The sequence below is a fragment of the Rhamphochromis sp. 'chilingali' genome, assembly GCF_963969265.1.
Source record: "Rhamphochromis sp. 'chilingali' genome assembly, chromosome: 5".
NCBI lineage: Eukaryota > Metazoa > Chordata > Actinopteri > Cichliformes > Cichlidae > Rhamphochromis > Rhamphochromis sp. 'chilingali'.
Window position 1 is genome coordinate 12,545,195 of NC_137932.1, and position 15,374 is coordinate 12,560,568.

General features: G+C 39.6%; 1 protein-coding gene across 1 annotated transcript; it reads right to left on the reverse strand.

Moving 5' to 3' along the window:
* Positions 1–202: 202 nt before the first annotated feature.
* LOC308397080 (uncharacterized protein) lies at positions 203–11,624 on the reverse strand (the record flags this gene model as incomplete). The annotated part of the gene is made up of 7 exons (XM_080882796.1): positions 203–475; positions 2,932–3,022; positions 3,122–3,320; positions 3,443–3,609; positions 3,843–3,950; positions 10,782–10,880; positions 11,328–11,624. The coding sequence occupies 7 exons, from the start codon at positions 11,622–11,624 to the stop codon at positions 273–275; spliced, it is 1,164 nt and encodes a 387-aa protein (XP_080738922.1). The 3' UTR covers positions 203–272.
* Between the last annotated feature and the right edge of the window lie 3,750 nt (positions 11,625–15,374).

A 15,374-nucleotide genomic window follows, 5' to 3' on the forward strand; every position in this document is an offset into this window, starting at 1 on the left:
AAACACATTCTTTTCTTTTATTTAAGCTGTAGCGAGATTCAGATGGACAAAAGAGAAAGAAAATTATTACAGATTTGTTTTATTAATCATGAATAAACTTTATTATACACAACTCTAAATTTCAGTTGGTCTTAGTCAGATGTGTTTTTAATTAAATCCTGCAACACTGTGCTCGCTGCCATCACTTTATATCTTAGTGTGCAATTCAAATATATACTTATTACAATATTTTCCCCCTTAACTCTCAACTCGCGTTTTTAAAATGTCTGTGATCATATTTGTCCGTTGACTTCTGTCTGGGCCTCGAACGATTCATCAGACAGGTTGGCAGCCTCCAACTGATGCTCCAGACTTTCATCATCGCCTCTATTCTGATCAACTCTTATCTTAAACTTAGTGATGAACTCATTACTGGCCAGCGCGTCCTCCTTTTTAGGGCATGTGGGCTTTGATAACAGCCGGCTTTCCAGTCGCTCTGCAAAGAAAATTCACAAAACATTTCTTATTTGGTAAGCTTGTTAACAAATTTTAGTTCAGTTTTGCTGAAAGTTATAGCATGCATCAAGTAAGAAGCAATTGGTTTTTAAAAAGCATATACATTCCCCAAAACATTTTTATTATGTGCATTTTGGAGAATAAAAGATTGTACACAATTTCCCTTTTTAAAGTAAAAAGATTATTAAGTCTAATTCTTACTTATTCAGTAGATTAAAGTATTGAAACATCATTATTCATAAAATATGCACATTACAAAATTAAAGTTATTCAAAAACTACTCAAGTACTTACTCCAATACTCACATTATTCAAGTAAATTTAATTTTTGCCAATGTAATGTCACATAAAATCTTAATCTGAATAAGGGATTTGAACCCCACTGTCACGGCCAGGGGATCAGCAGGCCGCTGACTAGTAGTGTTCTCTCTCTCTCTCTCGCCAGGGCGGAACTCATGGTGGGTTCACGCCCTCGGCCCACGCCCCTCTGAGGAGGAAACACCTGGGCCTCATCAGTGCAGCCAGCATTTAAGCCAGGGAGTGGCTTCTACTCATCACTGGATCGTTGTGTGTGACTCGCGTCAGTGCAGCCCGGCTCTGAGCAAGTTCTCTTTTGCTTCCCTGTGCAAAACCTCTAACGTGTGTTTCCTTCTGTACATAGATCCCCTGGACCCGACTCTGCATCCCCCGAGCGGTGTTTGGAGAGAGAGTCAGAAGAGGAGCAAGTGTCTTTTCCCTACCTGGATTTCCCCAGAGCCTTTTCCCTGTCACCGCTTTGTATATAGCACTATCCCCTGCACTGTTTGTATATACACCTGGTGGAACTGTAATAAATACAGACTGTGCCTCTGAGTCCTGCGTGTGAGTCCTCAAGCGAACCGTGACACCCACACAGATGAGAGCTTAGCAGTGAAGCTCTCTCTTAAAATTTGAGTTATAAAGTCAGAAGTTATCACTGACAGAGATCCATGTTCTTTTAACATAAGAAAGAATATTTGCTGAAATTGACATTAATCCAAGCCCTTAAAACGCCATTTTGGATTAAGCATTTCCTTTTAGAAAAGTCTTCAATGAGCAGGAAGCTCCAGTACTGAAAAAAGAAGCCAACATCAACTGCTAAACGTGCTAAAAGTAAGTAAGTCCCCGTAGACTCCTATGATCAAAACACATACAGTATAAAAGTTATAGGTTACAGATCTGAAAAGTAAAACAAATGTCAAAGTGCAAAAAGACTTATGGTCCCATAGAAGTCTATTCCATTTGCCTGGAATTAGGTGAACACCTTTGTGACAAATTTAATGGCTCAGTCATTTGTTTCATGTCATATTTAATAAAAGACTGACATGGTGGCATGTGGAATTGTCCATTTTGCACATATTTGGTCATTCTAAGCGTCAGAAGGGGAAAGATCATTCTGGGAATGCCTACTGGCGAAGGATGTGTGACTGACAAGTCCAGTGTGTGAAGTTTAACTACAGTCTAAGGAGCTTGGAAAGAAAAGCATCTGGACTTCTTTAAGTTTCTTGAAGATGTTTCACTTCTCATCTGAGAAGCTTCTTCAGTTCAGAATTTCTTCAGAGAACTGAAGAAGCTTCTTGAATGAGAGGTGAAATGCTCTTCAAGAAACTTAAAGAAGTCCAGATGCTTTTCTTTCCAAGCTCCTTAGACTACGATGACCTGAACGACTGAGAACCTTAACAGACAGTTCTTCCCTTCATTCATCATGCCTGATTTCAAAACACCAAGATGGCAGTCGTGAAAACACTCATCTTGAGTCTTCATGGGACTATGGTGAGATCAGTTATGCCTCTTATGATGCTGTCCCAGACTTCAAAGCAGTATAAAACATGTTTGCAGCCTGTAACAACTGTGCATGCGGTTATTTTTCGTTTTAAGATTTCCGTGTTTAAATCATAATAAGATTTATTTTTAATTTTAATTAACTTGAGGTGAGTCAGATTCTTTCATTCACGTCACTGAATGAATCTCTTGACATGTTTGGGGGTAGGTGCCTTTTGTAGCATTTTAATGCAATTATCTGACAGATTATATGGTCTACACCATAGGTGTCAAACTCTGGCCAAATTTGGCCCGCAACCTAATTACATTTGGCCCGCGAAGCCATACCAAATTACTATTAGAGCTGGCCTACTGGTATTATACAGCTAATATATATTGTTTAGTATTAAGCTTTGCTTGTTCCATATTCAGTTTTTCAGCAAAATGTGTTTGAGTCCATAAGAAAAGATTCATTCTTATATCTGGAGGAATAAATATATTTCAATAATTATTAAAGTTAGCCCGCGACTTTGATCCAGTTTTGAATTTTGGCCCACTGTGTATTTGAGTTTGACACCCCTGGTCTACACTGTTATTAACTATACTAACACTCTGTTCCAGAAGTCTGTGCTGCAAAGAGGCAAAGTGAATACCGCACCTGCAGGAGTAATGGGGGTCATCAGTCGGTTCAGCTGGATGTTCCAGTGCCGTACCTGTTGACTGGCATTCCTCAGCCTCTCCTGGACCTCCTGGAAACAAAAATCATGCAGGCATCTTCATCAGTGTTGTTTTAGAAGAGCACTAAATAAGATGCTGCTCACAAAGCCAGTCAAAACAAACTTGTTCACCTCCAGACGCTGGTGACTTCTTTGGCGAGATGCCTGCAGATCCTGGAGCTCCTGAGAGGCAGAGTTGAGGGCTGAGGGGGTGTCCTCATCGGGACTGCCATCTGACAGCTCCTGTATGGGGCTGAGGTTTTGCATTGTACGTTGCTGCTCCTGGAGGAGCTGGAAATGTTTCCTCTTTTCATCTTCAGCCTGCAGCAACCTGAAGGAGGGGAAAAAGGGAAGAAGCAACTGAAAATGTTAATACTTCTCATGGATATCTCAGATCTCCATCACAAATAAAATAATAAAGGGCCATAATAAGAGTTAGAAATCCATTGTTACCGCTCAAGCTCCAGTCTGGCCCTCTCCTCCTCCAGCCGAGCCTGGATCTCCATATTAAGGGCAACTTCCAGCTGCTGCTGTGTCAGCTCCAGCTCCCTGATCCTCTTCTTCTGTTGTTCAGCCTCCTTTTCCTTCACCTGCATCTCAGCCTGCATGCTGTCTTTTATCTATGCACACACACACACACAGCTACATAAACAGATGCACCAACAGAGCGGTATAAACTGACCTATTCCTGAATTACCTTTTCCTGGACTGTCATAACCATTTTTCCAAATCATTAAAGACTAGGTGTGAATTTTATAATGACAGTCAACATTTTGCTGGAGTTCTCAAAGATCAAAGTCAAGGAGAAAAGACTGTACATAATTGGTGTCAAGTGGAAAACTTTTTTTTTTACCATCACAGCCTCTTTCAGCTGTCTTTCCAGTTCCAGCTGCACCTCCCTCTGCTTCCTCCGCTCTCTCTCCTCTGCCTCCCTTCGGCGAGTTTCCAGTTCCCGTGCATGCTGTGAAACAGATGAAAGAGACATTGTTTGCTTTGTGTTTTCACCTCTATCCAGCAGGTGACACTAGGCCATCAGCTTCGAGGTTCAACGTATTGTGCTTTCAGCGGTGCTCTTCTTGATAACTTGGTTGAAGTAAGTGGGTATTTGAGTTCATGTTGCTTTCCTTACAGCTGTAAGTAATCTGCTCATTCCGCTTTTGATCTTTGGCACCAACAAGTGATTTTTTCCCAGAGAAGTGCTGCTCACAGGAGATTTCCTCCATTTCAGACCATTTTCTATAAACCGGTTAGATGGTTGTACAGTTTCTGAAATACTCAGACAAGCCTGTCCGACACAAACAACAATGCATGTTCAAAGTCATTTAAATCCCCTTTGACCTTCAGCAGGTCATCTTATTAATGTATACATGCCTAAATGCACTGAGCTGCTGCTATGTGATAGGCTGATTAGGTATTTGACCTAATGAGCAGCTCAACAGGTGTATCTAACAAAAATTTGGCCAGTGAGTGTACAGTGGGGCAAAAAAGTATTTAGTTAGCCACCGATTGTGCAAGTTCCCCCACTTAACATAAGAGTTATGAGTTATAAGATGCAGGTCGATGTGTAAAAATAACTCAGTTGTTTGGTGGTGGCTATGGCAGGGCTTCCACAGAGGCCAGCAGGTGGATGAGGGAAGGGGAAGCAGGAGGAGAGCCCCGAGGCGGCCACCAGTCTGAGTGTCAGGTGAACTGAACTTCAGGTAAGAAGTTATGACCTGCAGTCTATCTGGGTCAGATATAAACCAAGTTTAGGTGGAGTTTATTTTCGTTGTGCTGACTTTTTACAGTCAGTTACAATACCTCATACTGTGTGAGCTAGCATGACAAGTTTATACAGATGTTCGGTTGCTATGATGTTACTGATAGTGAACTTTATTTTATTCATAAGGTTAGTTAGTAGAGTTGCCAACAGCTCCTTAAAAAATGGAATGGTCCCTCATTCAGAGAAAATATTACGCGTTTGGTATTGAGCTGAGAAGAGACGCAGTTTGTCCCGGACTTCAGCTAGGATGGAAAAAGACACAAAACTGGAGTTATTCTGTCTTTACGCTGCACAGCTGCCTCTTCTCCTCTCATTATCTCTCCTCTCTCTCCTGTTGCTACTTCAATCATGAAACTGATCAATGATCAGCTGATCGTCTCTCTTGTTTGTTTATCACCCACTTTGAGCCAGAAAGAGGAAACCAGCAGATGTCGCGCTAAACAGCAGCAGCACGTTTAAGCTTGATCAGCTGTTGTTAGAATTTATTTAGTTAGAATGTTTGCTGGAGCCACAGCTGTAAAGCTGTAAAGCTGCTGGTCATGATGTCGGTTTGGATATGTGGTGAGAGGGAAACATGAAGATGAAACCAGGAGATGTCCTTACTGAATCATCAGAGCTGAACAGGTGATGGAGAAACAGGTTTACCTTTTAGGTGACAGGAATGAGTTGAAGTTATGAACTGTTTCTGAGAGATAAATAACACCAGGATCCTTTTTTTATGTAGCTGACAGCTGGTAACTGTGCAGGGGCGGGTCTAGCAAAGTGTTGCCAGGGGGCCAGGTAGGGCATTAACAGGGAAAGGTGGGCACAAAGAAATACTTTTCTTTTTTATTCTCATTTAAAATATCTAGCTTTTATTAAATAATTATCTGAATCTTGTGAAGAAAGTTTTTATCTGACGTAAAATGTATGGAAATCATACATATACCAAAAAGACTGTACATCACTGTCACAACAGCATTTGTTTTCATTCAAAGGCTTTATGGCTTTAATACCTGGTGGGCCAATCTGTAGTGAAAATGCCCAATTTTTTGTCCCAGTCCAGCCCTGCAGGTTAATACTGGCAGTGTCACCATGCCAGCTGACTGCATTTCATCATCAGCCAGTGTTGTTCTCAATATTACCAAAGTAAGGCAGCATATAAAGTATTTACTTGCTTTCAGGTTTTATTCAAATGTTAGTCTTTTCAGTTGTTTCTCCACTTTTTTCCTGTTTCAAAATCAAACACCAGTTTGTGAGAAGATTATCTTCTTTTTTTTTTTTAACAGGCATTGGTTTTGCATTGGAATTGGCTAATTTGCCAATTGTATGTTAAAAATGTTCGTATTTTAATATTCAAAAATGTTTTTGCCCAAAACACATGTGCACTACATGTCAGTAAAAATACTATGCAAATATTGATGTCCTTGAATGCTGAATAAACACTGACTGATTGTATCTCTTGTACTTAATCAACACAGTATCTAAACACTTTGCACCGTAGTGGTTAAAATCTCATTCTAATAAGGTTACGGTTATTAGGTTTACAGGGTTATTGAATTATGGTGAACGGTTGGTAGAATTGTTTTTAACATTATCTGCCAATTACATCTGCCACCCTTCTCCAAATCTGTGCCCCTACCTGGCCCCCCCAACAAAAATTTTCTAGACACGCCACTGCATCCTGGTGCATATATATTGTGCATGCGTGTTCCTTTAGGAAACAGGAAGATTGGTAGGAGAAAGAAACGTATTAATCTTGTTTGTTAGGATCATAGCCATAAATGGAGGACTCTTATAAAGTCCATGGATTTTCATTCACACATATTACATGAGGTATCTACTCTTTACACACTAAGGATCCACACTACCAGGGCTACGGCACACAGCTGTTTTATAAATCATCAAAACCAATACTATCCTAAGATTTATTATATACAAAAATGATCTGTTCCAAAATGTTTTCATGTAATCCTGAAAACAGAAAAACAATCTTCTGCACTATTAACCATCCACAAATGGAAACAACAGACAATACAGGTGATTTTAGCTAAAAAGCCAAGAAAAAATTGTGTGGTTTATTTTTTTTCAAACGATGTAATTTACAGCCACAGAGGACAGAAAGCTGCAGTATGTAGAGAAAGAGAAGAGTTAAACCTATAATCAACATGAGTCCTTGTAGATGGCAGCCTCCGGTTTTTAAAGACTTCTATTGGTCTCTAGTGGACAACAGAGGTAACTGCAGGATTCGAGCCAGAATAGTGTAACTGCAGTTCAAAACGACATATTTTTTTGATTTCCCATAGAAAGTGTGTGTCCAGCCACGTGTCAGTCCAAGTGGCAGGATTTAGTAATTCTGGTAATAGTTAAATGTAAGTCATTCACAAATATTAAGTCGCAACATTTCAGTCTGACTAACCTTGGAAGATTACACGAAGACAATGTCCAGATATGCAGACGCACGCATATATCTAGCGTATAAGAAATTTCTTTGCACAAACTGTTGAGTCAAATGACATTTGTTTTTCACAGCTTCAGGGGTTGCACCGTTCCTAGAAATACTGCAATACCAGGTCGATGCGTGGAGTGGACGGAGCAAGCCCCTATTCCATCTCCCTGCTCCAAAAATCAATTTAATATATGGTCCCCGGGTAGGGGACGTATTAGATATTAAACTGATAAGAACAGATTTTTTTTTTTTTTTTTACTTCTTTTATTTTCTTTCCACAACAATTCAAAAAACTTTTTCCATTTCCGTTACAAAGACATATTTACATTTCATTTCTTTCCCACATTCATTCATCGCAAAACAATCATTTTCATGTAACATATTCATATAACTTATTGCTTTTCATTGCTCCTTTTCCCTTTCTCCCTTCCTTACTCTTTACCTACCACCACTTTTTAGGTGCCTTCGCAGTAAAGAAGGAAGGGAAATCTTTCCATCTATCCTTGATCGTGTCTATTCCCCATTTTTGTAGTTCATGCCAGTATGTCTTTTCAAATTCCCTCTCTACAGCTTTAGTCGTACCTATTTCCCCCTCTTTATATCCTCCCGTTATACAACTCTGTCTTGCCTTCCACAATTTCATTTTTACAATTGTTAACAACATACAACGTATTTTGTATCTCTCTTTTTCTATACTGTTAGCCCTGAAAAGGGTAATCTCTTCATAAGTCACCATGCCCAAACCTTTATACTTCCCCTTTACCCTTTCCCATACCTTTTTTGCGTATTCGCATCCCCAAAGTACGTGTTCTATTGTTTCCTCTTCTACGCAGTTGTCCCTCGGACACTTTTTCTGTTTTCCCAAGTTATGTGCATACATAATGATCCTCACGGGTAACCTTTTGTGTAAATGCATCCAATTAAAATCCTTCAAAACATTTTTAAAGGTCTTATCCTGTGCACATTTCCACACTTCTGGACTCACCGGTACCTGGTTATAATTAGCTTTCCATACCATTTTCTTATATAAAAGTTTATGGTTTAGTACGGTATCCACCTCTTTACATTCAGCGTGTTTCTTTCCCCATCCCAGCATCCTCTGAAAATATTTTGGTCTAGTTTCCGCCTTTGGTCCCTTATTTTCCCACCCTATCAAAAAACGGTATGGAATCGCTAACCAAAACCATAACAATATTTGACATTTATGGACATAGTTCTGTTTCAATAGCTTGCATACATTTGCATAAAACATTGTATCTAACTTCAAAGGGACATTTGGTACCCCTTTCCCACCATCTTCAATTTCTTGATACATTTGCGTTCTTTTGACATACTCATAACCCCCCCAAATAAATTTAAATATCGCTCTGGTTATTTGCGCTCTGTAGATCTGAGGCATCGAAAACACATAGGCCAGATGTAATAGCTTCGGCACCACCTCACTCTTTATAATCAGAACCTTCCCCGTAATTGTTAATTTCCTTGCTTTCCAAAGGCCCAGCTTCTTTTCTACCGCACTTAACCTTTTTTTCCAATTGCTAAGCTCATCTCCTTCCTTATTTCCAAAGGAGATTCCTAAAATATTCATTGGGCCTTGGCACAAAGTAAAATCACAGATATTATCTCTTCTACCCTCCCATGTCCCCAAATATTTATACATCGACTTCTCTTTATTTATCTTTGATCCAGTCGCTTTTTCATAAATATCTAAAATTTCTATCGCACCCTTTAAACTATCATCATCTGCCAGATATAATACTGTATCGTCCGCATACTGCGATATCTTTAAAACTTCCCCCCGCGGCATCGGAATCCCTTTTACTCTCTGGCTTTCCCTTATTGCGCAAGCCAAAGGTTCAACATACAGTACATAAAGAACAACAGATAATGGACATCCTTGCCTCAAACCCTTTGTTTGATACACTTTTTCTGTAAGGAATCCATTTACTTTTATTTTCAGACTTATGCCGTTGTATAAATTTTTTACCCATTTTTTAAATTTCTCTCCCAAACCCATATACTGCATTACCCTCCACAAAAAATCATAATCTACCCTATCAAAGGCCTTTTGTTGATCTAGGCTCACACATAGTGCTGGCAAATTTCTATCTCTAACGTATGTGAGTATGTCTCTGTGTAGTTGCACGTTCCAAGACATTTGCCTCCCCCTAACCCCACACGTCTGATCCTTCTCCACTATTTGCATCATTACTCCCGCGAGTCTATTTGCCAATATCCTACTCAGGATCTTATAATCCACACATAGCATAGTTAACGGTCTATAATTATCAAGTTGTTGTGGGTTACCTTTCTTGAATAGAATAGAAACCACACCCATCTTCATACTCTCTGTCATCTCCTTTCCCTCCATGATTTCCTTAAAAACTCCCAACAAATGTATCCCCACCATTCCCCAGAAAGTTTCGTAAAATTCCTTTGTTAATCCATCTATCCCTGGCACTTTGTTTGCCTTCATTCCTTTTAATACTTTATATGCCTCCCCTATTGTAACTTCCCCTTCTAAACTGTCGCTTTCTTCTCCCGTTAATCTCTTTTTTATTTTCTTTAAGAAAAAATCCCCTTTTTCTCCCTCTAATTTTTCTTTTCTAAACAAGACCTCATAATACTCCTTCGCCGTTTTAAGCATATTTTCCTTTCCTTCTATCATTTTCCCATCCTTCTCTAATTTTATTATAACTCCCTTTTTTTCCTTACTTTTCATCTTTTTAAAGAAAAAGGCCGAACATTTCTCGTTCTCCTCATACTCCTCCTGCTTTATCTTATATGTTTCAGCCCTTGCCTTCCTTTCAAGTAGTTCTTCCTGCTTCAATCTTAAACTTTCCATTTTCTCGTCCATGTTTTTGTTGTTTCCTTTTTCATTTTGTAGTGTATAAGTATATTCTATTTCTTTTTGCAATATACGAAATTCCTCTTTCCTTACGCTGGACCTTTCCGTACAATAATCCACCGTGAACTTTTTTATTTTGTTTTTTACATCCTCCCACCAATCCAATTTATTTTTATATAAGCTTTCCATCTCCTCCCATAAAGGGAAGAGCTCTGCAAACCTTTCCTTATATTCTTTTTCCATAAGTACTTCGTTATTCAGTTTCCAGTATCCTTTTCCATAATCTATTCCTTCTATCTCCAAATCCACCACTATCATTTGATGATCTGTGAACAAAGCCGGTATTATTTTCCCTTGTTTTATTTTACACTTTTTCTCTATCAAGATGTAATCTAATCTACTTTCCATTCCTCTTGTATTCTTCCATGTGTACCCCACTCTTTTCCCTTGTAGTGTGGCCATTACATCTATTAAACCGTATTTTTTTTATAAAGGTCTTAAAAGGGAGCGTAGTTTTTATTTTCTCCAGTGAACAGTTGAAATCCCCTCCCACAAAAATATTTTTCCTTGTCATAAAACAAGTGTCCATTTTTGAAAGAAGTTCTCTTCTTAATTTGGGATCCACATATGCATACACATTTATTATACGGTTTTGTGTCCCACTTTTTTCCACATCTACAACCATAACCCTTCCCTGTATTAAAGTATAACTGTCCTTTATTCGTATACTTTTATTTCCACATAACACTCCTACCCCAGTCCCATGTACTCCCCCGATACTCCAGACCGATTCACCTCCTCTCCATTCCTTCGTAAAGAGATCAACATCCCCCTCATCTTTTAAATGTACTTCCTGCAACAAGCAGGCATCAAAATTATAATACAACAAAAATTCATAAACCATTTTTCTTTTCCGAGCATTCCTAAGTCCCCTTACATTTAATGTTATTATTCGAAAGTTTCCCATGTCTTAAAACATAAAATAAAAAAAAGGGGTCTCAAAAACAAAACCAAAACAAATCAAAACCATAGGAGTTTTATTTCAGTATCCCCATTTTTAACTCTTCATATTAACCTGCGCCAATAAGTTCTTAATAAAGGAATCTTCCGATTTTTCTTCGCTTTCAGCCTCTTCCCCCGTATCCCCATCACTAGTGAAGTCACTTAAGGGGGTATGCATGCATTCAGTCTGTGTACCCCTCAAAACATGTCCCTCCGTATTTTCCACCTGCTCGATCCGTTCCTCCCTATCCTCTTTATTTTCCGTTTTTGTCTCTTCTGGAGAAGCACCCGAGCTCACCTTTCTCCGCCTCTTTGCTGATTTTCTCCGCGGCTTCGCTACTACTGCCCACACCTGTCCGTCCTCTGCTTGTTTCTCTCTCTCGGCGTCCGATTCACGTAATGTTCCTTCCTCCTTATTCCTCTGCTCTACTCCGCCTTCCTTGCTCCCAGCTCTCTCCTCGTTAAGGTGATCTTCGGCAGCCGTTGACGCCTCCTGTGTTCTTTTTCCGATATCAGCTTCTGCATCCGATTTTCTGTAATGTTCATTTCCTGCCGCTTCAGAATATGACCTTGGTCTAGTACAGTCTCTTGCCATATGGGTCTCTGAATCGCACAAATGACATTTTCTAGGTTCCTTACAGTCTTTAGTTATGTGGCCTATCTTCCCGCAACTCCTGCACCTCATTTGTTCACACCTGTCCGCATTATGTCCGGTACTGCCACATTTTCTGCACGCTTGGGGCTGCCCAGCATACACTAGGAAACCCCTATCTGCTCCTATGGAGAATACCGCGGGTGGATGGCAATATCCGTCCTCGGTAGACGTATCCACATTTAATTTGACTCGGAATTGTCTTTTTCCGGTCCATAGTCCTAAGCCATCCTTTATTTTGCGCACTCCTGGTAGTACTGTGACGTACCTTCCTAAGAAGTACTTAATTGTCTCTTCCGAAACCCAAGGGTTATACATATGGATCGTTAAAATCCTATAATCATTTCTGTACAAAGGAGTTACCGTATATTTCTTTAGTTCTTCGTTTTCTTCTCCGTGAAATCTCCTTCTCACCTCCTCCGCACATTCTCCCGTGCAAAAGGTTACATCATAATGTTTACTTGCCGTACTCTGCTGGAGGCAGTAGATTTCCTCAGGCTTTATCTTTAAAGCCTCGTAAAGGATCCTTCGTCCGAAGTTAATTCTGTCATGAATCTCGTCCTCTTTCTCCATCAACTCGAATCTCAAAGTATTTCTTGTACCTTGCATCCATGTATTTCTCTCATGAAAATTGGCCGACGCCGCCGCCATCCTGCATTGCTTCTCGCCTTGTAACTGATAAGAACAGATACTACACTTGATCTTAGCCAAAAGGCCGAGAAGCGATACCCACATATCGCACGACAGAAACGACTCATTCTGCTTACTGCAACTCTAACTCATGGTTACAATGAAGAACACAGTCGCCTTCTAACAAATGGTAGAGGACAGGTCGATGTTTTACTGACGTTTTACCTCCGAAACATCACAATATAACTATGGTCGGCATGTTTCAGTTTTTAAACGGCGCCACATATATGACGACACTTTAGTTTCTGAAACGCCGGTCAGCGCATGCCGGTTAATGAGATTCAAAATCACGTGGTCGCCTGCAGTCCAATCAGCGGTCGTTGAGACGGAGCGTCTTCAATTCATTTTTATAACTTTCTTGGCGTTATAATTGTTTTCATAATATGATAATTACATACTGTTAAATTTTTAATGTTTCTCCTCCCGGTAACTGTATTCCTGTTATGTCTGGGCTTTCCCTAATTGCACAAGCCAACGGTTCTACATATAACATGTACAGTAAGACTGAGCGACCTTGGCACAGACCTCTCATTTGTCTTTCATCCCAGTTTTTATGGGGGTGACTGGGTGGGGGGATATTGCTCACAGCAAATTCCTAAAAACTCCAATTGATCATTGTTGCTCCCATAGATACATTTCAGTTTACCAGTCATGAGGCTCCAAATTATACCAGGAGTGGGGTTTGAACCCACGAGAGCATGCGCTCATTGGAGCTTAAGTCCAACGCCTTAACCACTCGGCCACCCTGGTGCATATATATTGTGCATGCGTGTTCCTTTAGGAAACAGGAAGATTGGTAGGAGAAAGAAACGTATTAATCTTGTTTGTTAGGATCATAGCCATAAATGGAGGACTCTTATAAAGTCCATGGATTTTCATTCACACATATTACATGAGGTATCTACTCTTTACACACTAAGGATCCACACTACCAGGGCTACGGCACACAGCTGTTTTATAAATCATCAAAACCAATACTATCCTAAGATTTATTATATGCAAAAATGATCTGTTCCAAAATGTTTTCATGTAATCCTGAAAACAGAAAAACAATCTTCTGCACTATTAACCATCCACAAATGGAAACAACAGACAATACAGGTGATTTTAGCTAAAAAGCCAAGAAAAAATTGTGTGGTTTATTTTTTTTCAAACGATGTAATTTACAGCCACAGAGGACAGAAAGCTGCAGTATGTAGAGAAAGAGAAGAGTTAAACCTATAATCAACATGAGTCCTTGTAGATGGCAGCCTCCGGTTTTTAAAGACTTCTATTGGTCTCTAGTGGACAACAGAGGTAACTGCAGGATTGGAGCCAGAATAGTGTAACTGCAGTTCAAAACGACATATTTTTTTGATTTCCCATAGAAAGTGTGTGTCCAGCCACGTGTCAGTCCAAGTGGCAGGATTTAGTAATTCTGGTAATAGTTAAATGTAAGTCATTCACAAATATTAAGTCGCAACATTTCAGTCTGACTAACCTTGGAAGATTACACGAAGACAATGTCCAGATATGCAGACGCACGCATATATCTAGCGTATAAGAAATTTCTTTGCACAAACTGTTGAGTCAAATGACATTTGTTTTTCACAGCTTCAGGGGGTGCACCGTTCCTAGAAATACTGCAATACCAGGTCGATGCGTGGAGTGGACGGAGCAAGCCCCTATTCCATCTCCCTGCTCCAAAAATTAATTTAATATATGGTCCCCGGGTAGGGGACGTATCAGATATTAAACTGATAAGAACAGATTTTTTTTTTCTTTTTTTTTTTTACTTACAACACCATCTTACATTTCCATTTGCTCAACATTCCATTGAATACTTTTCATATTTCACAAAAACATCTTTTACATCATTCATAATAATCCTTCCACCTGTCCTTAATCGTGTCTATTCCCCATCTTTGTAATTCATGCCGATATATCCCCTCAAATTCCCTCTCTATATCCTTTATTGTTCCCATCTCTTTCCATTCATATCCCCCCCCCCCCTTATATACCCCTGTCTTGCCCTCCATATCTTAAGTTTTGTAATTGATAACAACATACAACGTATTTTATTTTCCTCCTTCTTTTTATCCTTAGGCCTAAGATAAGTTATTTCCTCATATGTCAAAGCCTCTAGTCCCTTATACCTCCTCTTCATTCCAGCCCATACCTTTTTTGCATATTTGCACCCCCATAGGACGTGTTCAATCGTTTCTTCCTCTGTGCAATTATCCCTCGGACATTCTTTTAACTTCCCCAAATTATGTGCATACATCGTAGTCCTTACAGGTAATTTCCTATGTAGGTGCATCCAATTAAAATCTTTCAAAACATTCTTATAACTCTTATCCTGTGCGTATTCCCAAACTTCCGAACTCACTATCCCCTGGTTGTAGTTAGCATTCCTCGCCAGTTTTTTATACAGAAGTTTATGATTTTGTATTGTATCCACCTCCCTGCACTCTATATGTCTCTTTCCCCACTTAACCATCCTCTGAAAGTATTCTGGTCTTGTCTCTGCCTTCGGCCCCTGATTTTCCCACCCAATTAAAAACCGGTATGGAATAGCTAACCAGAACCATAACAATATCTGACATTTATGAATATATGGCTTCTTTAACAGCGTACACACATTTGCATAAAAAATCGTATCTAACTTTAACGGAATGTTCGGTACCCCTTTTCCCCCATCGGCAACCTCCTGATACATTTGTACTCTCTTTACGTACTCGTAACCTCCCCATATAAAATTAAATATTCCCCTCATTATTTGTGCTCTAAATACTTGTGGCATCGGGAACACATAGCCTAGATACAATAATTTCGGCACCACCTCACTCTTTATCACTAACACCTTCCCAGTAATTGTAAGCTTCCTCATTTTCCATAGTCGTAATTTCCTTTCCACCTCTGCCATCTTCCCCTTCCAGTTCCAAATAGCATCGCCCTCCTTATTCCCAAAAGAAATTCCTAGAATGTCCATAGGACCTTCACACAAAGTATAATCACAAATAT